The following is a 26406-nucleotide window of genomic DNA, read 5'->3' on the forward strand; positions in this document are numbered from 1 at the left end:
CACGAGTCAACATGTGACTGTTTACTATGCTGACTAATATGGGTTTGGTATGTGTCATTTTATGAGTGGCAGATAAGGTGGTATAAACATAAACCATATCAGGCTACTGTGAGAGAAATATTCATGAAATTGACAAAGAAAACTACAGAGTTATTTTTACTTCATTCTTTGAGTTTGAGCTGTGTAGGTTCACATACTTTTGAGGGGAGATAGGTTTTAATTTTTCAGCTATTATTTTCTGTGAGAAGTCAATTAAACACAAAGGTTAGATGATGCAAAGTTGCATAAAGAAACACGTTTCTTTGGCACAAAGAAATGAGCCAATACGCTGTAGGTTTGAATAAAGCTGTGAGAAGATATATATATATATATATATTTTTTTTCTCTCTTGCATGTTTGCTCCCAGGAAACCACAACTCTATCGCAACATCAGACATGCTGCATCTTCACAGGAAAAGCCTCCACGCATAACATATCATGTTAATCTGATAATAACAGGAGCGAAAATAACAAGATAACATATGATGATATGATGTCATACCTCGCACAGTAATCATCACAGTAATAATCTGGTTAACATATTCAGCGAGTCACTGTTGGGGTTAATAATTCAGCATGAGCTTCCTGATCAAAAGAAAGGGTGTGGAGTGGTAAAGTAGCGCCATCTACTGGAAAAAGAACTGCACAATTTTAATATACGATATACTTTAATACATGAAAAGTAGTTTGATTACCACACAAGTATAAAGTCATTAAATTATACAAAAAATGATCTAAAACATGCTGTACAAAGATCTATAACTTAAAATTCATTTGAATATACAATAACAAAAAAAATCATATTTTCATTTACAAAACAGCTGGAGCAGGTTTACAAAAGTGCTAAATGCATTTTTACACAAGCTAAAGTGTGACTATAGCACATCAGGGTCAAGAAACAAGTATGAGTGCTTTTTAACCGTTTGATACACATTTACAATAACCTGTACATTTTATTTGCTACATTGGTCTGTAAAATCATCACTTTAAATATTCTAATATGAACAAATAAATATATGTAACTTCAAATAGTCTGCAGCCACGGGGAGACTAAGAGTTTACAAGTACACATACACAAACATCTGTGCCATTGTATTTGTGTTTTTGCTTCATTTCTGTGGTTCATTTTTGTAAAAATTTCTTTAGGTTCACAAAAAAAGTTCTTTTTCCTTTTCAGTTCGCATTATTCTGTTAAAATGACAGCATTCTTTCATTTTTTATTTGGTTGCATTTATTCTCTCGTTTTAGATGCTCACAGACGAATCCTGTTGCTGTCTGATGCTGCAGATTTGTAATTAATGCAAAAGAAAGACTTCTATAAATAGCTGCAAGCCACAAACCTAATTCAGATCCCGATAACTGTGTCAAACCTTGACCTTGAGTCTCATTAGTTTGGACTGTCAACAATGCTGTTTTCATTGGAAACCTTTCTAGATTTAATCTGATTCAGTAAAAAGGACTAGATGTTACAGTCCCTGATAATGCATTGCTTTAGATGGAGAGACTCTTGATGGATGGCTGTTATGAGGAAAGGCAGCCCAGAAACTTTGCCAGCAGCACGCATGGTTGTGTGTCTCAACTTTCGGTCTTTTACCCAGGCTAATCTGCCATTTTCCTTCCTTGATTAGGTTTAGGGATTAGGGATCTAATCTAGCTTATCATTTTAAAATTTGGGACACATCGTCAGTAGTGGACCTTGGATTCATCGGGTTTAATCCAAGTTAAACTGTGGAACCAATGAATCAAGAAAGGCTCTCTACAGTGTTTATAGACCTGTGCTGATCCTGAATATGTTTTCCGATTTTTTCCAGTGTACAATAAAAAGGATATTTTACTTTTATAATCATTTTTGGCTGCACACAAATGTCTAAAGTCTAAATTAAATTCTGACAGTTTTCAAAAGTTGTGGCGTTCTTCTGTTATCTCAGTCCTTTGATGTTAGGTGGTCATAAAACTCAGTCAGACCAGTGTTAAGCCGATCTTTCTGTTTCTTATATTCCAATAAAAGTTTTTTTTTCCTCCTGCAAGTATTGAAGTTCAATCATGCAAACATTATTGAAAACCAGTACTTGTGCTCTCTCTGTTATCTCAGCCAGTGGCTGCATGCACAAGGACACCATGATGGGAGATACTTTCAAAAGAAATCGAGTTTTCAATCTCAAATTCAATCTCTGAATTCACTTCATCAGTAGATTCAGCTGCGGTCCTAAACCAAACTCATGAAGTTTCTGTGCTGAGATTTGACAACTACCTGTTTTTCTCTAGGTATCCAATTTGGGAATCTAGCTGTAGTCTTAAAAACAGTGACCCTACAAGACCTCCAGTCTCTGCAAATGCTGGTTTATGACACATTGACATCAGATGTAAAAAGGTGCCAGACGTTGGTCTTTTGTAATTCTTTTTAAAAAGGAACTGAAGATGAAGTAAAGGCACATGTAATTCCAACCTTATTCATGCATGCATTGAATCTGTAACCTAAATGCTACCAGGTCTGACCGAGCAAATGCCATCTCAGCTTTCACAACAAAATGACCACAGTGAACATTTATTTAATAAGCTGACAGGTTCAGATGCTTTCATATTAACAGAATAGTGTGCATGTCTAAAAGGCGTGCATCAATTTATATTTTGATACTTTGTTGGCATTTTGTGTTTCAGTGAAGTCAATATGTTTCACTTCAAAAACATTTTGTTTCTTTTTGAAGTTGTTTTCTGTCTCTTTGCAGTTGTTTTGTGTCTCTTTCTAGTCATTTTATGTCTTGCTCAAGTCTATCTGTGTTTTTTTGTGTGAAGCTGTTTAATCTTTGTGGTCATTTTCTGTGTCTAAAGTCGTTTTATGTCCCTGAAGTGTCCTTTTGTGTCTTTGTTATGTCTCTTTGAGGTCATTTTCTGTCTCTTTGTAGTTGTTTTATGGCTCTCTGGAGTCGTTTGAGTCTTTTTGTGGTCATTGTATGTCTTCTGGGTTAGACTTTCATGATTGTTATAGCTTTGCAGCAGATGTTTGTCCGTCAGACTTGTCGCCCCTGAAGTCGGAGCAGCAGTGCATTAATTTTGCAGAAGTAATGTGAAAACCACGGTTCACTTTTCTCCTTTTTACACTACACGTATCACATCCCAATTTGCGCAGTTCTTTGAAATACAGAGCAATGACGTTTTGGTTGTATCTTTCGTGAGCAGTCATTAAAATGAAACATGATTCATCAGTCAAACTCATCCATGATCACTGATGGTGCTGTGTCAGTCCTTTGAGGAAGTGTTGCTGATGATCTTTCTTTTGCGTAGTGTCACCAAGTCATAGAAAGGGTCCTTGGTGATGCTCGCCCTGAGAAACAACATTTAACAGATTTAGTTTGAAAACCAAGAACTTCAAGTAACAGTAGAAGTAGCAGTTTTAAGCATTTTTTTCAGTTTTGAGAACCTTGGTGAGTGGAAATCACTAAAGAATGACTGTAAAATGACTTTATTGCACTCTTTGTAGGCCTTTCTTAATGCATGATCTTAAGAACACTGAGATGGACATTTTCAGATATTCAATCTTGATGATGACTGTAATCACTCTAACTTAGCATTAACCCTTAATCACTTTAATCTAAATATTTACAGCTTTCCCACCAGCCTCTATTCTACTTCTAATGTCCAATAAAAATGTTAGCGTGATACATTTTGATAATGATCCCATGTTGTGGCCGTGTAACTAACCAAATGGTAGCTCATGTAATGAATACCCTCGTCGTCCCTCACTGACTACCCACTAACAAGCACAGGGACTGATGTTTTGTCAAAGCCAGAGAAATTTACACTGGGAGCCCTTTAGCATCAGTGCTGTCAAGTGATTTCTGGGTACAAGCGTCTCCTGCATTGAATGCTTTTGTGTTTTTAATGTCTTGCAGTTTCCAGCCAACAACAGGGATGTCAAACATAAGACCAGGGGGCCAAAATCAGCCCAGCAAAGACTAAAATCTGGCCCGCTGGACGGTTTTGCAAAATATGAAAAAGGGCACATGTTTGTTTGTTTTTAAAAACAAAAACCCCAGAAATTTTTAAAAATTAATCAACAAAAAACGTTATATTTTATAAAAACAGAACAGTCTGAGCAGTGAGCTACCAGAACTTTTTATGTAATTTTACATTTTTATCATGTAGAAAAACTGAGCTGTGCTATTGAAATTGAACATTTATTGATCTTGTATTAAGATATCTCAGAGATTAAATGTGTACTTAAATGTCTTTACACTGACAGTGTTTCACTTTACTTAAGATCAAAGTGGGCTGTATGTGGTTGACATCCTTGCTATACATTATTATTAGCACTACTGTGTGAAGCATGTCACCCACTTTTAAAATAATGACCTGACATTATGCTTGATAGGTTGAGATGCTAGGTGGGTGTATAAAAGCCTGTTTTGGAGTGGCTTTCTTCATTTCTGTGCCTGCTTCTAAGTTCAGGTCCTTCCACTTCTCTAGCCTGTGGAGTGCCACAGGGTTCTATTCTGGGGCCTTTACTATTTCTGTTATAGTCACTCCCTCTAAGTTACAGATTACACGTAGGTGCTTAGACTATTAAAAGTCAGATGGATGACAATTTTCTCTAACTAAATGAGGAAAAAAGTTGTCTTGCTTGTGCTCTGGCAGATTTGTGTCTAAGATAAAGAAAACTCTAGGTCCCCTTCCCACTTTTGCTGAATCTTTAGTAGGATGTCTTTTGATTCAGACATCACTTTGGATGCTCATGTTACATATCTAAGTACTCTAAGTATTCACACCATTGCTAATTCAGTTGCATGGGCTCCCCATTAACTTCACAGTCCACTTTAAGACTCTGGTTTAGACTTTTACAGCTCTGAATAGGTGAGCACAAGCATCACAACATCAGTGAACTTTTACATACATATGTCCCTAGCAGGCCCCATTAGGTCTGGTGTCTATAAAGCACCAAAGGCTGAAAATTAAAGAAAATGGAGCTTTTGCATCAGTTACCTCCAGACTCTTGAAGTCTCTCCCACTGAGCCTGAAAAAGCACCTTAAACTCATCTTTTTGACCTTTCATTTAGGTAACCTTTTGTCTTTGTCTTTTTGCATTTTCTTATGGAGCACTTTGTCATATTTCTATAGAAATGTGTAATAGAAATGTATTTTTACTAACTAAACTCATGGTGTAGGCTATAGTGCACACCATGTGAAACCAAGCCTGATTTCAGTATGGCCATTAAGCTTGGGATCAGCACTTTTTCAAAGTGAGTAATTCAAACCACGCAGCATCACTCATGACTAACATCCCTCAACATAAATCTTAAATTGAGACAATGACATCAGACTTGAAAGGCCTCTTGGGATCATATATGGCATCATATGAATATAACAGGGGATCTGGAGGTGGCAGAGAACTAAAGTCACCAGAAAACTGAAAGAGGATGTAAAACACAGACTCTTTCCTTCTTATGCAGATTTTGTCACTGTTTCAAACCCATTTGCATTAAGCATCTAATTTTGCCATAGCTGGTGCTTCAAGGTGTCTATGAAAAGCACACTCTGTGCATATCTGTCAGAAACAATAACAATTTGTTACTTTGTAGCTTTGACAAAACAGTCTGTGAGGTAGAAAGTTTAGTTATATTTATTCTAACACGCAAGAGTCTTTAAAACTCCCAGCGCAATTTAAATTAATTAGCTAACACTTTAATATTTTATTAAACCATTGGTTATCTACAGATAACACGATTTCTTTGCTCTGTATGGTTACCAGGCAATGAGTGCATTATAAAACTGCAGGTTTAGATTTGAGATGACATGTAGGTCATATAAGTTTGATCACTGTTGCTTGTTTGAACTCTTCCTGATCATGTGCTTCACATTAAGCCTCGATAAACATGAGTCACTGACACACGTGGCCGCCCACGTGTCCTCTGCAGCATCAGTTGCTCTCACCTGATTGCATCTATCCAGTCGTCCCGTTCCTCTGCGCTGGCTGCACTGAGCTTATACGACTGGTGTTTACCTTGGACCACTCTGCCTTTGTTCTCCGTCTTGCAGGCCTTGATCTTTTGTCCTTTAGGATTATATAACTCCAGGCAGAACTGTTTAAACACACATGCAGACCCACATGTAGCACCGTTACTGTGTGCATATGCCTTTTGTTTATTTTAATAATCTTCTGATGGCCTCCTGACTCACTGTTTTGAGCACTTGCGCTAGAAATTCGTTTAGCAACTGCTGTATGATTCATTGAGGGCTGGGGTGGCAAATAATATGTGTGTGGAAACTCAGCAGTCATACAATGTGATGCAGAAAGTGAATGATGCTCTACCGGTTTGCTTGAGTCTTGTAGTGCCCTGACACACAGGTTCTCCAGAGGAATAATCCCAATTGGATCTTTATCCTGCAGGATGAGAGTGAAGATGTTTGACATGGCCATGTTTTATTGTCATCATGTCTGACTTATGTAGCGGCAGAAAAAAATAAATGAACGTACTGTTGTGTATTCAAAGTAGTACAAGCAGCTGTCTGTCAAAATGAACCACCTTCTCTTCCAGGTTTTAACTCGACCACCTGCAATGAAGCAAACAAGACATTAGAAACACGAGCAAAGAGAAGCTCTGACGTCCTGTCTTGGAGTCCGGGTTTATGGTGTGGTGTTAGTTTCTTCATCTCACCTATTTTAAGGAGCCAACCCTCGCGGTCTGGATTAAAAAACGTCAGTGTGAGGTCATTCCCATCATCCTCTGGGATTTTGAACGGCTCACTACGGATGCTTGTGTACAGTTTCTGAAAATAATTTGAAAGTGCACAGAAACATCGGATAAGCATTTTTAAAATTCTGATTTGCGTAATTTAGTGCAGTGTACACAAGAAATCATGTTGAAACACAGATGTGACATTTTTACTAAAGGTTAACAGATTAGCATCAAAGGAACCTAACGTATATCAGCATATCAATAGGGAAAAAAACACAAGACAATGAAACAACGAAAAAAATCCCTGAATCTATAGATAACCATCAAGAAATAACCCCAAATGTGGGTCATTTCCTGATTCCTAAACATCCAGATAAACTCATATAAAATCACCAGGTTATTTTAGCCTGATCAATACCAACATTTTTAGATATTTTTACATGACAGTGATTTTTTAAAATAACATTACTTCATGTTGGGATACATGGTTAGGTCTATTAAATAAGTAAAAAGAACAGTATCTTAGTATTTAAAGAAAACTCAAGTACTCTGGAAGGACTAGCTTTCTTCAACCTATAATGTACTGCGTTTTTCAACCATTCACTCACTGCTTTTATTATCTATTTAATAAAATTATATACTAATTATTTGTGATTAACTATTCAAGTAACTAATTTCAACCAGTAATCTGCAACGTTTAGCTAACAGCTTTGCTCTGTTAGCTAATGACTTCAACTGTTAGCTAACATTTAACTACTAGCCATATTTTGTCGCTAATTTTATTTAGTCATGTATTAGCCAAGCATTTTAACTGCTTAAATATTACAGTATGCTTGAACAAATCCAGTGTTAGCTTAACTTTAGCTGTTTTTCCAAAACTAACATTAAATTAGCACATTAGTTAAACTGATGGTGATACTTAATCATGTTATTAACTAAATAACACTGCTAATAACTGTTCCAAGTTTTTATCTGCTATTCTGTCATAAATGTAGTTTATTTATACTTTTAGCAATTCAACTGGTCATAATTTAAAGTATGTTAATTGAGTGTGGTTTCTTCTTAGTATACACAAAATTAGCAAACAAATTGCTGCTGTTAATTTTAAATGATTTCTGAAGTATATTATTCATTTTAGCTAGCTATTTCAAGTGCTATCTTTTCTTTTAACAAACAGTTAGTCTGTCTCTTTAACCAATATATCAACCATTAATTTGCGTCATTACTTTACTTTCAAATTATCTACTGCCTAGCCACTTTTAGGCAACTATTACATTTTCTGTTCAAACTTGCTTCCAGTCAGTGCTGAAAATAACATAAACTTTACCCCGAGGTAACACTGTAACACGAAGGGTGATTTAAGGTATAACTGCATTTCACTGCGCAAGAATGATGTACTACTGGGGAAACCCATCAGAGATTATTGGTGTCACTAAAGAAGTAAGGGTAAGCTACGTAAGGAGATGAAAGAAATGCCCTGCAGTCAGTTAACCACCCTGACCAAGGAGCATTGCAGTACTTCTGCAATACATTTAAAGGATATTAGAGTAAACTATAATGCTGTCACCAATCAGCGCCTTGGTTTTTCTATCACCTGACTGTACAAGCAGGGCCTGACAAAGCCATGAAATAATGAAGCCAGCTGACCGTGAGCAGCTCAGTGGGCAGGTCCTCGCCGTTGTTGATGCCTCTGTTCATGGAAACAAATCGCTGCAGAGTGGGTTTGTCTTTCACGTTGGGGTTGTGGAGACTTGTGTTGAGCATGATGATGGCGAAAGAGAGGATGTAGCAGGTGTCTGTAACAGAAAACCACAGTTTAGCTTTCTTCATCACCTTCTTGAGTGTAAGCAGCTGACAGCTGCTTAGGCCAAAAAAAGTTTTATTGGATAATCTGTTAACTCTAATCAGGGAGGCCTGAGATGTTTCTCTGGCTTTGGGTTTATTTTTCAGAAAGAAAAGCAGATTTTTCTTAGCAGATGATGAGTCTTGTATAGAATTTTGTAATTACAGAAGCAAAAATGTGTGTTTTAATTGGAGTGTGTGGGAAAATGAATCAGCCTCTTTGTGCTTGTACCTGTGGATTGGAAGACCCCGGGGTTACAGCCACAGTAGCGAGCTGCAAACGCCTCCATCATCCTGTCAATCTTTTGAGCTTCTCCTGGGAGACGAAAGCTCCACAGAAACTGCCTGCAAAGGTGGAAGAAAAAGAAAAACAACACACACGGGCTGGTAAGAAGGAGGAGGGTTTCATAATAAGGACGAAAGCAAGACTAAAGGTAAAACTGCTGCAACACTCCAAGCTTCCTTTCACAAACCTCAGTGCTTGCACCAGATTCAGGTCTGAGAACTCATGCAGACCAACAAACGCTTTCAGTATCTTCAGGTGCATTTCCTCCCTGTGTGACAACCAAAACAATGAAAGATAATTGAATAATGAAAACCACAACCCTCAAAATGAGGCTCAAATATAGAATACACATTTACCGTCAGAGCACACTGGTTTCACAGCATACATGAAAGTCACGAAGTCATGTGAATAAGAACATTTTCAAACTAAGTACACTTTTTCCAGGCATTTCTAATGAATTACACTCGATAAGCTGATAATAAACTATAAAAGCAGTATGCTAGTCTGGAGCATTCAGGTTTGTGTTCCTACAATGCTACAATCCTCCTATCAGGGAACATCTTGTAAGGTCAGGTACAATGATCAAAGAAATACAAAAAGGCAGGTTAAAGGTTAAAGTTCATGACGAGTATGGCTTGTTTGGAAGGGGTGCCTGGAAAAAGCATCTTCTCTGTAAAAAGGACATGGCAGCGTCATTTAGATTTGCAAAGTTGGATCGGAATAAACCACAAGACATGACCGAATAATGCACATTATTAGCATATTAGCACAAACACCTAATAACAACTGTCGGCACAGTAGAGGAGGGGTGATGATTTGGGGACCTTGCAGTCTTTAAATGTATCCTCTGTAAACCAAATTATTCTATTATTAGTCCCTCGTCTAAGCTTCGTCCCAAACTGGGTCAACAGGACAATGATACCAAACACAGCAGCAAATCAGGACAGAATGGCTGAAAAACAAAAGGATCAAGGTGTCGCAATGGCCCAGCAAAAGCCCACAGCTCAACCTGGCTGAAATGCTGTGGTGAGACTTTAAAGGAGCTTTGAGTAAACGAATGCTGCGAATTTCAATGAATTGAAACAACTGTGTAAAGAAGAGTGGGCTGCGTTTCTCTCACGCTGATGTGAGAGAACGATAAATTCATACAGAAAACGATCTGATAAACAATTGGTTTTACAAAATACTGAATCATGCTGTGCACTTTTTCAGTTTTTCAGACGTTGCTTCTGCATTTTGGTTCAGTATTTGTTAAATAAACAATGACACTGTGCAATGTGTCACATGCTGTTGTTCATCTGAGGTTGTATTTATTTCATTTTAAGATATGCAAAGGACCATCTCGTGCTATGTAAAATCTTAAAGAGGAGTTTTTGACAAATGGTTCCAACCTTTGGAAAAAGGTTGTCTGTCTACAGAGTGCACTACAATACAAAAATGTCAAATTTTGGGCAAACAAATGTTTTCACACATCACTGGAAAATATTTAATGGAACATTGAAACCATCAAATGGTGCTTTCAAAACAGCCCCCCCCCCCGATGATACCCTCCAACCCCCTAACACTACAGCCCACAAAAAAACCCAAACAAAAAAACACTCCATTGTGAGAGGTGGATATATGGTTTTATGTTTAGTGTGCAAACTGAAACCAATCATGTATGTGGGTGGAAAACTGGTGAAAAGTGAATCTTGGTGGCTTTTTAACGTACCTACATAAATTGGTCTAAAGTAACCTGCTGCAGTTTCTCATTAAATTGCTTAGTAAGTTCAGCACACACGTTAATGTTTTTTTAGTTAAATCTCACAACTTTAAAGAAGGAGCAGGGAAACTTATACTAATACTCCACCTTTCTCCCAAGAAGTTTCCTATGGCGGTCTTATTGAGCCCCTCCTCTTTGTAAAGAAACTCTGCCACAGACTCTGCCCGCCATTCGAGAAGGCCATTTTCAACCAGGTACTGGACACCCTGAAGCAAGGGGGGAAATGGAAAGTCAGACATGTAAGAAATGAATTTGAAAACTAGGAGGACAAATTTTTAATCAGTGAATCAAATGTCTGTGGTGTGTTTTCATCGAGAAGGCAAATTAAGCGACAGGAAGCTTCGTGTTAAGTTTTGGCCACAGCTTTTAGTTCTTCTTGTCAGTGCTGCTAATTCTAACCTAGTCGTATCACACTTTAAAAAAGTTTTCTTCTTCTCCTTTTAAGTCACGGTCGCCACCAAGCACCAGCACACAAGATGTGAAGGGTTGAATGAATACCGCATGTTGTTATTGCTGCATCTCAAAAAGGTACTTAGAGACAGTTCTTCAAAATATGACTCTTAATTCTGAGTGCATACTCCTGCTAACCAAATCAATTCCACTTAGCACCCTTAACCCCAAGAAGACTATAAGCGTGTTATCCACCCACTTGTCTGCAGGCCTGAGCCCGCTCTGCACTCAGGCCTGCAGACACTCAGCTTTGAGCTGAAGACCCAGAAAGGAAGGAAGCAAAAAAAAAGAAAAAGAAAAAGATGGAGGTCGCAGTGGTGAAGTGGCGTCTCTGCCCCACTTCAGGGAACAGGATGTGGTTTTTCTCGCTTTTGCTCGTGTTGTGCGTCTGTGCCTGTGCACTGGTTGCACTTCTGAGCATCACATACACATCTCTCAACTCGACATCCGCTGTGTGTGGAGATATCTGTCACCGTGTTGCTGTTGACCTTCTGATACAGAGATGTTGAAGTGAGTGAAAGTAGAATTAAAACTTTTACTGTGACTAACAAAGTTTCCTTTAATCTCTTGAAATAAACAACACTGTGTATGTCAGAAGTAAATATAAAAGTATGCACTAAGAAATAGCACCATTTATGTATAATCTACAGGTATACAGCTCATGAGCAGTGACCCTACAGGTGTTGGCTCCTCCCCTTATCCTACTGGATAATGCTTGTGCCACCCACAATGGTTGGGTTACTGGATGAGGCACTGATATGCTGCTAAAAATTAAAGTTTAAAAATGCTGAAAAATAGAAACTATTATGTTAACAAACCTAGTCAAGGCTTAGGCACAAAGACAAACCTGTACATGAAGCCCAAGATGTGCCTTTAGTTCCTCTAATGGCCACTTGAAGGTGGCTTCAAATCAGTCCCCACAGACTCTCGTGTTAAAATACTGACCTTTTCAAGAAAAATGATTGTTTGTCCGTGTGGATAGCTTCCCCTTCATATACCCTTGGTACTTGTCTTTATTTTAAGACATAAATTAGGCGTTTTAATGTAAAGTTATTGGAGTCAAAGGTTAAAATAACTACTTGGTTACACTTGCATGACCTTCATTATAATTCTTACATGACATCATGATAAAAGTGACATCAATATCTGATGCTACTTTAACAGAAACAGCACTGACACCCTTTTACTACAATTTAGTTTGTAAAAGAAACACTGAGGATGACTTAAAACAGAAATATAGCATATACCGATGTTTGGTTGACCCATCCATCTGTCTGGACCTCCACCCTAAACAGACTTTCTTGCTCTGATGTTTTTTGCAGTCATGTGACCACTGACCATGTGATGTTAAGGGTTAGTTGGTGAAAACCTCCTTGCAACTGGTTTGGTCTGACTAGTGGATTGCTAATTAAATGTTTATTTTCAGCTCGTGTCGCACTTTTTCAAGTTTTATTTCTGCTCAGTGAGTAGTTAGTGCGTGCTTCAGACTGGTGTCTTCCATATAAACTACAGCCGACTACAGAAATCCATCTATAGCAACACCTAGCTTCTTTGTTTGCTCCTGTCACTGTCACTGGAAGATGTGGAGTTTTTAAAAAAGTCTTACAAAGGATTGTCTTACTTTGTAGATTAAATTAAAAATCTTTCCTTAATGTATGAAAATGTGTACACACAAATATGATATCAACTCACTTTTTTGGAGTCCATGTTAAATTTCTTTTTCCCACGTAGGAATTTCCTGTTCCTCGCAACATTTTTACTGCAACAGAAGACAAAAAATGTTGTAATGTTATAAATCATAAAGTTTTGTAGCTCATTTTGTTGTTTATTTTGAACTGAGAGCTGTGTTTGTCTTTTTTTTTTCGTGTTGAATATGAGGAGCAGATTGCTGGATTAATGTTTGGTTTCCTTTACTTCAGCAGTTTTCAATTTACTAAACATAAATAATACATATATTGGTATAAAAGACAATGAAAAGTTAACTTTGTGACTGATCAATGTTCAAGTTAAAATAAATCATTTTTTCTGTGAATTCATTTATCACACTCCAAACTACTTTCCGATAACGAGCGCTTTGTGATAAGTGGTCGGTGTTTTTGTGGCGTGGCAGCAGTACTCAGAAACTGAGGTTGCGATGCCAGTAATGCAGCTATGTGTAAATGTAGTGTCACACTAGACTATTATCGCCTCATAAGTGCAACAGCAAAAAGCAGAAACTCCAAATAAGGACTCCCCATAGTGTCAAAAGACATTTTTCTCTCCAAATTTCTGTGACTGTAAGCGTGCTCATTAACTTTGTTTTATTACAGCTGGTGCTTCAGTTCGTGCCGGATCACAGTGTCTCCTCCAAAACACATTGTCTCTAATTACCAGCCTCCAAAGATGACTAAAAACTTTTGAAACATTTAGCAAAATAATGGGTAAAAGGTTAAAATAAAGGGTAGCACAGATGTGAAGTACCTGAATTAAACTGTGTGGATTTGTTTTAAAAGGAAAGCAGTAAAAATTGCTCTTTGTGGAACAATTTATGGAGAAAGTGATTGCAAGTGTCAAGTGAAAAGGCTTGACAAGCAAATTAAACAGAGGGCCCCTGCCCCTCCTGACTGCTCAAGGCCACCACCAGCATATAGGTTATAAAATACCTCTCCGTCTGTGACATTAAAGGCATATACACGTTCATTTTGGTCCAGTATTATTAGTGAGTCCCAATGTGTGGACCACAGCCCCCTGTAGGGTGGTTTAGGTACTGCATATGAGTCGGGAAAGGTTGTTTAAATCACTGTAAAAAAATTCTAATTAAATATTTCCAACAAAAAGCAAAAATAAAAATAAAACCATTTTATATCGTGTAAACGATGGACGTAGCTACACCAGCCAACAGTTTGTGAAATCTCTTTATGAAGTCGCAATTTGAGCTTTTGGGTTTCTTGAACTACCAGCTAGCTAAAACAAGGGCTGAATCAGATTATGAAACTGTGCTTTTTTGGGCTAATAACTCATCAATCACAAATAAATACAAGATGACCTGAAATGATCAACTAATGAGCTCATCAGGAAAATATTCCCTGGGAGAAAAGGAGCTGAGAGCAGTTTTCCGATGGAAAATCCTTGTGAGAGTTTGAAAAACTAATGGTTGTCAGCTGGTTGCCAGCTAGTTGTATTGTGGTTATATTCTTATTTAAAAGCAAAGGGTTTCCCTGGTGTGACAAAAGTATCACTTAGAGATGCAACTAAATGTTTGGGCCACAGAATATTTACAGATTACATAGTGGGCTTTGGGATTCTAAATATGGGAATGGTTGGTCTGAAAAGTGGCATCCTGGTCTAATTGGTGGTAAACCTAACACTAACAACCTAAAACAGTTAATCCGATTTGTTTATCAGGCTTGTGCAGTGCATCATCACACTGAAATGCCCCTGCTTCTGACTTGGTCAAATGCAAATCTGAGTAAAGGTGGCTGTGCGACTGAGCATTACGTGTGGTGTAGGAGACTAAGCTGAATCAAAGTGTCGCTTAAACAAGAGGAAGAAGCCATGCTGACTCAGAGAATAGCTGCTATAAGAATGCTTGTCCTCATACTCACTTCTGCTCCTTCAGTTCAGGGCTGTGGATTTTAGGCATGACGTGATTGATCTCCAATCTGAGTTTCTGCAAGAAAGAAGGCAGTGACGTTAGAGAAAGACCAAGGTTTGGTGTTACATCACAGATACTCGCAGACTCAATGATTCATGGTCAGTTTGTCGGCTATTATAAAGCAGCCTTCAAATCCTTCATATCTCAATTAAATGTTATGTATGAATGGCCTTTTGTGCGCTGTGAAAAACTCTGCCGAGGCTGCTAGGAGTGGGTGCATACAGCAGAATAACGAGGCATTTTAATGAAAGACCTTAGAGGAAAATATTCACCGCAGTACCTGAATGTCATCCAGCAGCTCAAACTCATGCGCCTCACCCTGCCTCCTCGCTTCTGGTGGGAGTTTGATTGGAACTGTTGGGTGACAGAAAGCATCAGTTACACTTCAGGATGGGGATAAATACACTTGATAATGCATTAATTAGCCATGCAACTCTGTGGACTGTCTTGACAACCCCCCCCCCGCTCATTTTCACACACATTCATATATCACACCTTCACCCTTCACAGGTTAAAGAAGTGGTCAATCAACACGCTTAAAATAGCTGCTTTTCTTCCTCTTTTGAACAAAAAGGGTTACTTTGAGTGCAGTGCAGCCACTAAAGCAGAATTTAAGTCCAAGTAATTTTTTTTATAACGTTGTAAAAAAGTTCAGTTTCCTTCCTAGGCAAAGACATTATTGTGCATCGAAAGTAATATGAAAATAGCATGATATTCAAAGCAGCAGTTGTAAGCAGTTTGAGTTCTAAACTAAATCACACAAATAGTCAACACAAACATCATCAAAACCACTTTTAGTTTTAAAGCAGCGGCAACTTATGACAACGATTGAAAGTAAAAGATTAATTGGCATACCTTTTCCCCAGAGGAAGCTGTCTTTTCTGCGTATGGCCATGTTGTTGATGGTGCAGAGCGACTGACGGCTGCACAGGAAACAAACTCAGTCAGAGTGAAAAGAGGGCCGGCGCTGCCATTCGGAGACACGGCAGCGACACTGGAGGCGCTCCAGAGCTCAGCCAACAGCACCGCTTACAACTCGTCTAATGATGTGAAACATGGTAAAATGCCCATTGAGCAACAGACAGCTCATTCATGACCTTATCGCTGTTACACGTTATTACACAAACACTGCAGCTGTGACCACTAAAGATAATGTCATAACATCAACAGGATGAAATCAGGCATTTTTAATTTAAAACAACGGCGATTTTTCTGAGGTGGTGGAGAAGACATTCAAATGCACTGCTTTCACAGAAGCACTCCAGTTTATGAATATTGGATCAGCAGCTAATGCTTAAGCTATTAAAATATTTGTTTATTCAAAAATGACTGAGGAATGCTGATAAAAATGCATAAATGACTTAAATCTGAGGAACTCAAATTGCTGACAGGAACGACGTAGGCTGAAGCTTTCGCTTAAAACACCCACACTTCATACAGAGGATATTGTAAATATGTATTCTGCACTGCAACACTTTTACAACTAAAGTTCACAAAAAAGAAAGAAAAAATGAAAAATGAAATGGCCTTCACAGAAGCACACTGTGTTAGAAATAAAAATATGAAAGCCAGCTGCAACATGGACGTTAGTAATGTGTCCTAATCATGAGGGTTTTTTTCTGTTTTCATTTGGATGTGCGCGAGTGTCCTGGAAAAGCTTTAAAGCCTTCACATGAGTTATGAAGTGCTCCAATAGCACAACACGCCACTAGCAACACCAGACAGTGTAAATGTGAATGAAAATATGTTGCCTGGTTCATAATAGTGCAACAAAGGTTCTGTGTATTATACTGTTATATGTATATGCAAAGTGGTTATATATACACACACATATAACATATAACGTACTGTAGCCTCACAGTAAGATCGTTTTGGGTTTGAGTCATGCAGACATGCACTTACTGAGGTTACATGTGGGCTAATCGGAGAGTCTCAGTTGGCTGTAAGTTTGAATATGAGTGTAAATGGTTGCCTGTTTCTTTGTGTTAGCCCTGTGACAGACTGGTGAGGGTGTACGCTGCCTCTCGTGCTAAGACAGGCTCCAGCCTCCACCCTTAATTGGATAAGCAGAAGAAAATGAATGCACATATACATAAAAGTATAAGAATAACTATTGCACGTTAGATTTCTCTGTTGTAAAGCTTCGTTTTGACTACATGGAGCAGTCCAGTCATTTGTAGCGCTGGTGGTTTGGGGGCATGTTTAGTGATTCGCTGCAGATCTTGTGGAAAGAGAAGACCCAATGATCATCACTATCGTCACCACGCGCTGCAGGGACTTCCAGTTAACCGTCCTGACATCACAGATATGCACAGGGTAGGTCATTTCTTCTCTATCAGCACAAAAAGAGCAGATGCTGCTGTGACAAGGACAGGATATGTGTTATCTGTACGACAGCCTCCACTGTGGTGTTTTTGACAACATGTAGTGTGCAGCTATGCTGGCTTCGGATTTCAAAGATGATCTCTTTGGTTTAGTTGACATTCTGTTCCAAGTTGTTATCAATGCACCACTCCATCAGTGCAAGGACTTGCTCAGTTTTTCCAAACCCTTTATGTTCAAGAAAAATATAAAGTAAGTAAGAGGATTACCCATCCGTTAAGTGGAGAGAACGCACGCAGACATGAGAAGAACATGAAAAAGGGCCAAAGCCAGGACTCAAAACAGGAACCTTCTTAGGCAGCAGTGGTAACCACTGCCCACCGTATCTGGAAATTGTAGCAGTTAAAGATGCAAAATGTAAGACTGATATTTAAAAAAAAAAAACTGTTAATGACAAACAGAAATTTTCAGCACAATGTGAAGTGAAATGGTGTGATGTTACATCAAAGAGGTCTGTGTCAGGAAAGTTGTTCAGGGAGAGAAAACACACAGGGAGGTACTGCAAAGTGAGCATAATGGGTATCCACGTATGTGAAACACGCTGTCTAACCTTGTTAGATCTCCATGGTAACCTCTACTGAACCCATAACCCGACGTTGTTTGACTATGAGCCTTTCTGGTAATGCCCCAAAAACATTTAAAAAAGGTTAATTTATTTTAATTTCATGCCTAATAAGGTGCTACACGTGCAAAATATTTGCGTCACGGGAACCTAAAAGTGAAAATGTTTTTACAGGAGAGGGAGAGAAAATGTACTTTCCTCTGCCGCCACATCACAGCAGCGAGATGAAGCATCAGCTACGTTTTCATCTGCATGAAGGCAACACTTGAAAAGAGCAGACTTCTTTCATTTTTAAATATGAGGCCCCATCTAGTGGGATGTCACGTTTCTAAACACCAGAGATTGTTGCTATATTTCAGTGTGTCAGTACTTTTGGACTCCTTCAGCCTCGATAGCAACAAGTTTTCTATTTTTAAAGAAAGACTGACATAAGTCCTAAAAAGTTTATAAATGTTCAGTTCTTCAAAAAAGAAATTCTGATTCAGCAGAAAAAGGAGGAAGCAGAAAGAGACAGGCACTTTAAGCAGCTGATATGTTGCTTCTTTTATTTCCTTCAACCATACGGTGTATGGAGTGTATGGCTGTGGTAATAAAGGACAATTTTACACAGTCTTCAAGCTGTTGGACAACAGTGGAGCTCTGTGGACACTTCAGATAAATAAAAATCAGTGATAAAGATATTACGAGGCAGAAGATATGCTACACAGTAAATGTAATTGATCTAGTTCATTATGAAAAGTAATACTTTTGGAGGATATACAGTAAATAAGTTGAATTTTTCATTCAACCGCTGACGGGAAGGTCTAAAAAGTTAATGTTTCAGTAATTTTGTTTCAGGACGTCAACTGTTTCTCTGAGGATTCTTTTTTATTAGAGGAGCGAGATTAAGACTTGAGAAGAGGAAGGACAGATCTACAAGAATCTGCAAACTGAGTAAACTGAGAAAGGGGGAAGTTACCAAAATAAATTACTGAGAAGAAACAAGGGAACTAAAGCAAAGAAACAAGGAAACAAAGACAGACAAGGAGAAATTTTGTGACCCTGGGAAATAATTATTAAAAAGATGTTATCAATAAAACTCCACACTAACACTAATAAAGAAACTGCTAATGACCTTCATGCTTTAGACTGCTTTAAACACTGCGCTTCTCCTCCTGGATCGGACATACTGTTGTGGGGTGTCAAACGTATTATAGTTCCTGGGCCACCTGCAGTCTGATTTAACCAAGAAGCTCTAGGCTGTAAAACTGCTGAATAATAAATGATAACATTTTCCCCTTTTTTAAGTGCAAATAAGTACTTTCTGAGAACTTTTGCATGCAATGATTCATCAGCAGAAGATAGCTGAGGTCAAATAAATGTAATTTTAACAATATGTGTCACTTTTTCAACTTTTCCACTCTACTGTCATTACGAAATAGATGCTTCTGTCATAACCAGAAACCAAGCACCTCAGTGCAGCTCCCTGACTTGTAGGAAAAATACAGTGAAAAGGCTTAAAAACGATGTCGACATAGTCATACACTACAGGAGTATACAGTATGTCATCAGACCTCCAGCTCCTTCGCTCCATGACCTCAATAACACGTGCTTACCAGTTTATGTCTTATTTAACACATTTCCTAAATTAAGGTCCTCATTAGAGTCAATAAAGACTCAGTGCCAAAAGATTCTTAGTCACCAAACACCAAGATGATGATGGTAAAACACAGTCCATGTCTAAAAGGTCTTATTGAAGGGAGAGGATGAACTGAGGGGCAGCACTAAGGTCCAGCATAAGATTCATGTGAATTAATTTAAGCTGTGACTCATGAGAAGCAACTTTATTCCAGGAGTCCAGATGCAATTGAGGCCCATAGGTCAACTTTAATGTGGAACAAATGGCAAAATCTGCAAATAGACAAAAACAAGTCATCGAGTGTGCGGAGGTGGATTTTTCTGTGCAATAAATCAGATATATCTTAGACCTCGTGAGTCAGGATCATTGTCTTTTTATAACCTTTTGCTCTGTGATTCACTTACTGGGACTCTTCATAGTTCCTCTTTGTTTTCCTCCACAATAAACTCTTGATTGAAAAGACAAACTATCCAGTTTTTAGAGCCACATTTGCTGTCAACAGAATATTCCCTCACAAAGCACTTTATCAGGACCAGTAGTCAGCCAGTCATTTGGCAGGGCTTCACAGCATAAAACCTTCCTTCAGTTAACATGATTCTGGCATGACTGCTGGCAGCAGATAGGCTGGTTTGCGAGAGTTCGGTCAGAAAGATGGATGAGCAGCAGTTGTTTGGATGGACACTCTTTGCTGATGCCAGAGTTCAGAGGTGTTCAGCCCCCTTCCTTCAGAGAAAAACAGAAAAAACAAATGTGAGCCTGCAGTGGGCACAGGCTCACCTTCTAGCGTTAAAGTTTGGTATTAGCAGCATGAATGCACAGCCTGTAATGGGACTGACCCAAAGCTGCAGTTCCTCTAATAGCCACTTGAGGCTGCTGCCAAATGTTAAACCCCACAGACATTAAATTTCGAGTCATACTGAGAAAAAGGAGTCAATTTTATAAATGTTGGTCATTCTAAGTTTCAAAAATGAGGATCATTTAGATTATGCTCATTGGCTTTCACAGTCAGATCAACCCCTCTCTCCTCACATCAAGTTTCAACACAAAGATGGTGATGGCAAAAATCCTCGGGGCTTCAAACACCAATGGATGATGTCATGATGGCGACATTCATATTATCTTTTTCATCTGCCTCTTAAGTCTGACATCATTAGCCGTCATCGAGAGTTTAAAACTGTCTAAATTCCTTCATTTGTAATAAAATGATCAGTGTGGCTGCTCTACCAGGTGTATCAATAAAGTTTAACATCCAGGCATCCATGAAAAACAGAAGTTAGCATTTAGTTAGCTTCCAGTTCCCATCTAAATATGATATACTATGAGGGATTTCTGAAAGCCTAAAATATACAGCTCTGCTATCACTTTGGATAAAATGAAGAAGGAAAATTAAGCAGCAAGGACGTTTGTAGGGTTACTGAAGTTGGGCCAGCTGGCATATAATGGTACGCCGCGTGTTGGCTAGCTAAAGAGCTATGGTTAGGATATTAAAAACACTTTTGCAGAGTGAAGCTGGAGGATTCATTTATTTTTTTTCCAATCAATTAAATATGAGAGCCCCAGATGGGTAGCGACAAATGCAATCACACGACAGGAAAAACATGCTGAAAACAGACCAAACTTCATCAGGACAGCATCTGAGATAATCCATCCAAAATACGAGGTTAGTCATTTATATATTGCTGCATGATTTGGATTACTCATTATAAAAACCTCCTGATCTTCAGCTTCATGTACTCATTCAAGTCTTTGTTAGCCTCAGAGTGATGCTTTTCTGACCTGTTCAAATATTTGGTGTCTGGCAAACTGTGTTTTAAAAACAAAGCTTTAAAATGTGCTGCAGATGAATGGCAGTAATAAAAACTGAGAGAGGCCAACAGTGATCACTGACTATTTTTAAGGGCTTGTTCAGATTAAATAGAACAAAATACAAAACATTAAAACACGTTAAAATGACAACAGCCTTAATAAACATAGTGTAGTTTGGACCTGGAAGCAGGGTTTATATGTCATCCCTTGACAACCGAATGGTGGCTTTTATATGGAATTTTTTATATGAAACAAAAAACTAAAAAAGTAACAAAACAAAAAAAGCCCAAACAGAAGACAGCCAAAATTTGCGAAAAGATGCTGCAATGCAGAAGAGAATTCAGAGTACAGGAGACAATCTGTCAAGAACTTGGAAGTACATACACTAGATTTCAGCGTATATGCTGAGTAAAAAATTTGCTTAAACGGAAACAAAGGGAGGAAGTGCAACTACCGGCGATGAAAAGGAAATGATTACTTTTTTATGCCTGCAGGTTGGCATACAACCTGTGCTGTGTAAAGTCTGCTGCTGGTGGTGTAATGGTGTGGAAAGTTTCCATAGCACACTGAATGTTGTTTTCAGTGTTGTTATTGACGATTTGAGTCCATTTACAGCCACAGTTTGCCATCTTTCAGTGGCTATTTCCAGTATCAAAATACACAGAATTTTCTCTTTCCTGGTCACCAGCTCTGAAACCAATTACAAAAGTCCCTTTGGGATGTGCTGGATTCACATCATAACAGTGCAGCTAACAAACCTGCAGAAATAATGCGAATCTCAAATAAACATTTCCCACATCTTGTCCAGACTAAGAAATTAGGTTGTTTTGACAGCCAAGAGAGGTTCAGTGCATTAGTATTAGTACAGCGTTCCTAATGACGTCCTCACTGAGTGTATTACTGCTGTTAAAGAAGCACTTCAGTTGTTAAGCATACTGACTATTCATTTATGAATGTGTCATAAAATATAAAACAAACCCTGATTTCATTATTTAATGCCTCTCTATGGTTCAATTGAAGCTGCACGTGCAAACATTGTTAATCATAAAGGAGATAGTATACACAAACAGGGAAGGTTTGGTTGAAAATATTACTTTAAGTTAGCGTGTGACTGTGCTGCTGCAGGAAAAACTGACAGAATGTGACTCTGTGTTACCAAAAAACTAATTCGGCAGAGACATGAATAGGCCAGATAAGTCTCTCAGATGGGTTGTTCTGAGCTGACCCTTGTCAAATTAGATCTGTTGCCACCAATGCCAATCAACTGGAGTATTTATTACGAGATAAGGTAATCTGCCTGCAGCAGACTTTTCTGACTGCATCGCTTTGACTGATCTCGCTGTAACGGCTTTCATCATTGTACTCTGTCCATTATGAAGAATCCATTGTTCCCACTGCTCCATTCATAGGAGAATAGTTTGTTGCAAGGCAAACCACAAAATGGATTTAACGGGGTGCTGGATATTTGTGTCCAAGATGTTCTTCGGCCTTGGATTTTTGTTTCTTACTGAAAAGTCACTCTGAGAGCTGTGAATAAAAAAGGACCGCAAAAAGATACAAAACAATCACAAGTGGCATAAAACATAGACACAAAATAACAGATGAGACAAAATAGGATGCAATAGGGACACAAAACAATCACAAAAGAGATGTAAAATAATCAAAAAGAGACTTAAAAGCACAAAAAAGAGAAAGTAGCCACAGAGCCTCTAAACAACCCAAAGATATACATAATAACTACAAACAGAAAAAAGATACAAATTAACCACAAAGGGACACCAAACAACCAAAAATATCACAAAACAATCTTAAAGAGAAACAAATTAACCACAAGGAGACACCAAACGGAAAATAAGAGATCCAAAACCCCCCACAGAGACGTGAAAGAACTACAGACACAAAATAATCCAATTTAATTTTATTTTGATAGTGCCACATCAAAGCAATCGCTGGTGGTGTGCAATACTCTAAGATTTGGTATTGATCCGATACCGAGTAAATACAAGGCCGATTATTGCCGATACGGATACTTTTTAGTAATTAACATAGATGCATCACCATTGCTAAATGTGAATGGGTTTTCATGACCTTTAAGTGTTTGGGGGGATTTTTCCTTTAAGTTATTAATGAGTTAAAACCCAGGACAGAAATACTATAATGAGTAAGTCTGTAGTTTAAATATAATAATCATGCTGTATCTGTTTCACAGTTAACACAAAGGGGTAATTACATTCAATCAAATCTGAGCCATATTATAATTGGAATGTTTGCTTTAATTCAATTATATCAAGGTCTCAATGTAATTTATACCTTTTTAGTTGATTAAAATAAGAATTAGCCTGCTGCACTTTAAAAATTACAGCAATGCTGAAGATAACTAAAATATTACTGTTACCACCATCATGTTCCTGGATACTCTCTGCCATGCTGCGCTGCTGGGCAGCCTGGCTAGCTGAACATGCTTGCTTCTTTGCCTAGCGCTGCTGAGACACGTGACAGGACCAAACTGTGGCTGCTCTGCGCTGTGACACTTGAAAGCAGCGGCACTTACACAGGCAGCCAGGTTGCCCCTTTGCAGCAGTGCATGCAGAAACTAAAGTATCGATCTCATTACACATGGATTGGATCGACCCGCCCACCACCAGCAATCGCCTCAGGCGCTTTATATTGTAAGGTGATGACCCAGTTCTACAACAATAGACCTAAAATAGCTAATTAGAATTACAAAGGAGACACAAAGAAACCCAATTAGAGAGACTTAAAATAACCAAAAAGAGGTACCAAACACTCACAAAAGAGACACACTTAAAACATCTGTAAAGAGGCACTAAATAAAACCCTACACATAAACTGAGCACAAAGAAGCCACAGCATGCATTTAAGGGAAATCAATCACAAAGTTTAGATAAACTAAGTTTATGGAAGAGTTTAAAATCTAAAATTACCCAGCTCTTCACTAGTCTGATGATTCAGTCTAATGTCACATTACCCCCCTCTGTGTCCTCCTGCCACTTTTGGCATAAATGCAAAACCATATACAGTACAGATTGGTCCAGAAACATTTGTGCAGAAACAGTTTTCTTCTTTTTATATTTGCAATCAACATGTAACCGAAGGGTTTATTTGGTTTTAATACAAGAGATGCAACAATCTCTTTCAACTGACTATCTCATCTGGCTACCTTTGTAGTGGAAGATTTAATATCATTTATTATCCAGTGTTTACACAGACAGATAACTGCATGGGAAAAGTGGGCACATGCCCAGGGCATTAAGGTTTTATTATTGTATAGCATACAATGTTTATTTAAAAGGTATTAGTTAGTAGCATGATTACTGTTAGTCTGGTGGGAGAAAGGCAAACTAAGAGAATCGTCAGAGCATAAACTGTCAGCAGATGTGTCAGAGTGCCTGGATGCTAATGCTGCTAGAATGAGTTCACAGGATGACTGCAACATTAGGATGAGTGATGTTTGTGGTGCAGCAGTGCTCACACTACCAAACCAACTGTCTAAAGTTAAGAATTTTCTCTGGCCCTTGTTGAAGGCTACAGAGGAAAATAGCTTTTTTCTTATGATTTAGGATGTAAAAAATTTAACTGAATTGAATCAGAAGCGTGACTTTAACAACTGTACTTTTCTCTCAAGAACATCACAGAAAGTTAGTGCTTAGCAGGGGCAGTTCCAGATGTTTTACATGGGTTGCCAAGAAAGGGCGCCAAGAACAAGATATCTATATTATAAATATTTTATTATATTAAATAGTTTAAAATCAGAGCAACATCTAATGTAGAAAAACCGTAAAAAACACGCACATAATTTCATGGACATGAAGCTTTGAGTGTTAATACAGATTTGTTACATGAAAAGTTGACCTACACACAGCAGAAGACCACGCCAGGTGGAACACCTGTGATCTAAGAACTGGAAACTGAGGCTGCAGTTCACACAGGCTCTCCAAATTGGACAATAAAATATTGGAAAAACGTCCCCTGGTATCATGAGTCTTGATATCTGGATGGATCAGATATTTTAGCCACTTAGTAACAAATTTAGATCATTTAAAAGTCACACCATACCTAAATATTGTTGCTGACCATGTAAATCCCGTAACCTTCTTCTGATGGCTGCTCTTGGGAAGATAAGGAGTCCCAAAGCTCAGACTGTTTTAAAATGGCTTCTTCAACATGACAGGGAGTTCACTGTACTCAAGTGGTCTCCACAATCACCAGATCACGATTCAACAGGGCAGCTCGTGTGTGCTCCAACAAATCTACATCGATTGTGTGACGATTTCATATCAGCATCAACCAGAATCCCAGAGGAAGCTTTCCAGCACCTTGCTGAATCTGTGAACTGAGCAATGTTCCCTCTAAGCTGCGCACGTGCGCAATTGCGCCCTGCTGGCACAGTCTCTGCGCACAGAAAAAGTGTGGACTTTATACCAGTTTTTGAATTGTGCTGATAGACCACGTAAAACCAGAGTTATGATAAAAATATCTGCAATGTTTGGTGTTCTTCCTGAATACTATAGTTGTTTATATTTACTGCGGGAAGAAACGGTAAAAACAGCGTTTTATAAGGAAAGCGCTCAAAAGCGCTCTCCACCTGTGAGCAAAGACGAAACCAACCCCCCTTCCCTTTCCTATTGTACCATGTCGACCAATCAAAAAATGATATGGCAACATGGCATTTATTGTTTAGGAAGGTGGAAGTTTTAGGAGTGACGGCGGTGTTTTGAGATGTGAGAGATTTGCTACGTTTAGCGCAAATCTTGTGTGGTTAGTGTGTAGTCAATAGTTTTGTTGGGTGTGTCAGAACAATGAGGCGACTACTGAATGTTACAGGTGTTACAGGAGTGACACATCTCCTGTTGTCAGGCCTGCAGGTATCAGGCTGTTGTTCCCCTTTATCTCCTTTTTATGTTTTAAAAAAAGGCCTTGGCTGCATTTTTAAGTAAACAGCTGCAAAAAACTTTGTTGTTTGCAAAACTCAGTTACTTTTTTGAAGAAGTAACTATATAATTAACTGCCCAACATTGGTCATTATATTCTGTATTTTGCAGACAGAGAGTTACAGGACTCTCTCCCAGACCACAGACTCATAATACAAGTCAGAGCTTTAAAAAAAGAAAAAGAAGAAAGTTTTGTTTTCAAAATTGGAGTTCAAGTTATTTTTACTTCCAATAGTGTTAACATACTACACAGGTCATGAACAAGATTTGTTTTTTTAATTTTCATTGTAAGTGGGCTAAAACAGTTAATTAAAAGTAGTCAAACATAAATGCTGTAATTTGATTATTTTAATAAACCATGTAACTTGGATGGAATCGATGCTGGCGTGACCACAGTGCACA

At 38.4% G+C, this 26406-nt stretch overlaps 1 protein-coding gene across 1 annotated transcript; it reads right to left on the reverse strand.

Moving 5' to 3' along the window:
* Positions 1–688: 688 nt before the first annotated feature.
* Positions 689–26406, reverse strand: LOC120740472 (cytohesin-3-like). Its single transcript, XM_040042873.1, has 14 exons — positions 26399–26406; positions 15540–15600; positions 14965–15038; positions 14635–14699; positions 12743–12809; positions 10688–10806; positions 9026–9106; positions 8785–8897; positions 8358–8506; positions 6690–6801; positions 6509–6585; positions 6344–6415; positions 5965–6113; positions 689–3361 (listed from the first exon to the last, which is right to left on the reverse strand). The coding sequence occupies exons 2-14, from the start codon at positions 15577–15579 to the stop codon at positions 3277–3279; spliced, it is 1203 nt and encodes a 400-aa protein (XP_039898807.1). The 5' UTR covers positions 15580–15600; positions 26399–26406; the 3' UTR covers positions 689–3276.

This window comes from Simochromis diagramma, unplaced genomic scaffold, assembly GCF_900408965.1.
Source record: "Simochromis diagramma unplaced genomic scaffold, fSimDia1.1 OVJJ01000321.1, whole genome shotgun sequence".
Taxonomy (NCBI): Eukaryota; Metazoa; Chordata; class Actinopteri; order Cichliformes; family Cichlidae; genus Simochromis; species Simochromis diagramma.

Bases quoted from the DNA above. Each gene is read 5' to 3' on its own strand.
- LOC120740472 (XM_040042873.1), bottom strand. From the start codon at position 15,579: ATGGCCATACGCAGAAAAGACAGCTTCCTCTGGGGAAAAG. The intron at 15,039-15,539 runs GTATGCCAATTA...GTCACCCAACAG, and splicing joins CAGCTTCCTCTGGGGAAAAG to TTCCAATCAAACTCCCACCA. The intron at 10,807-12,742 runs GTGAGTTGATAT...CCCTTGCTTCAG, and splicing joins TTAACATGGACTCCAAAAAA to GGTGTCCAGTACCTGGTTGA.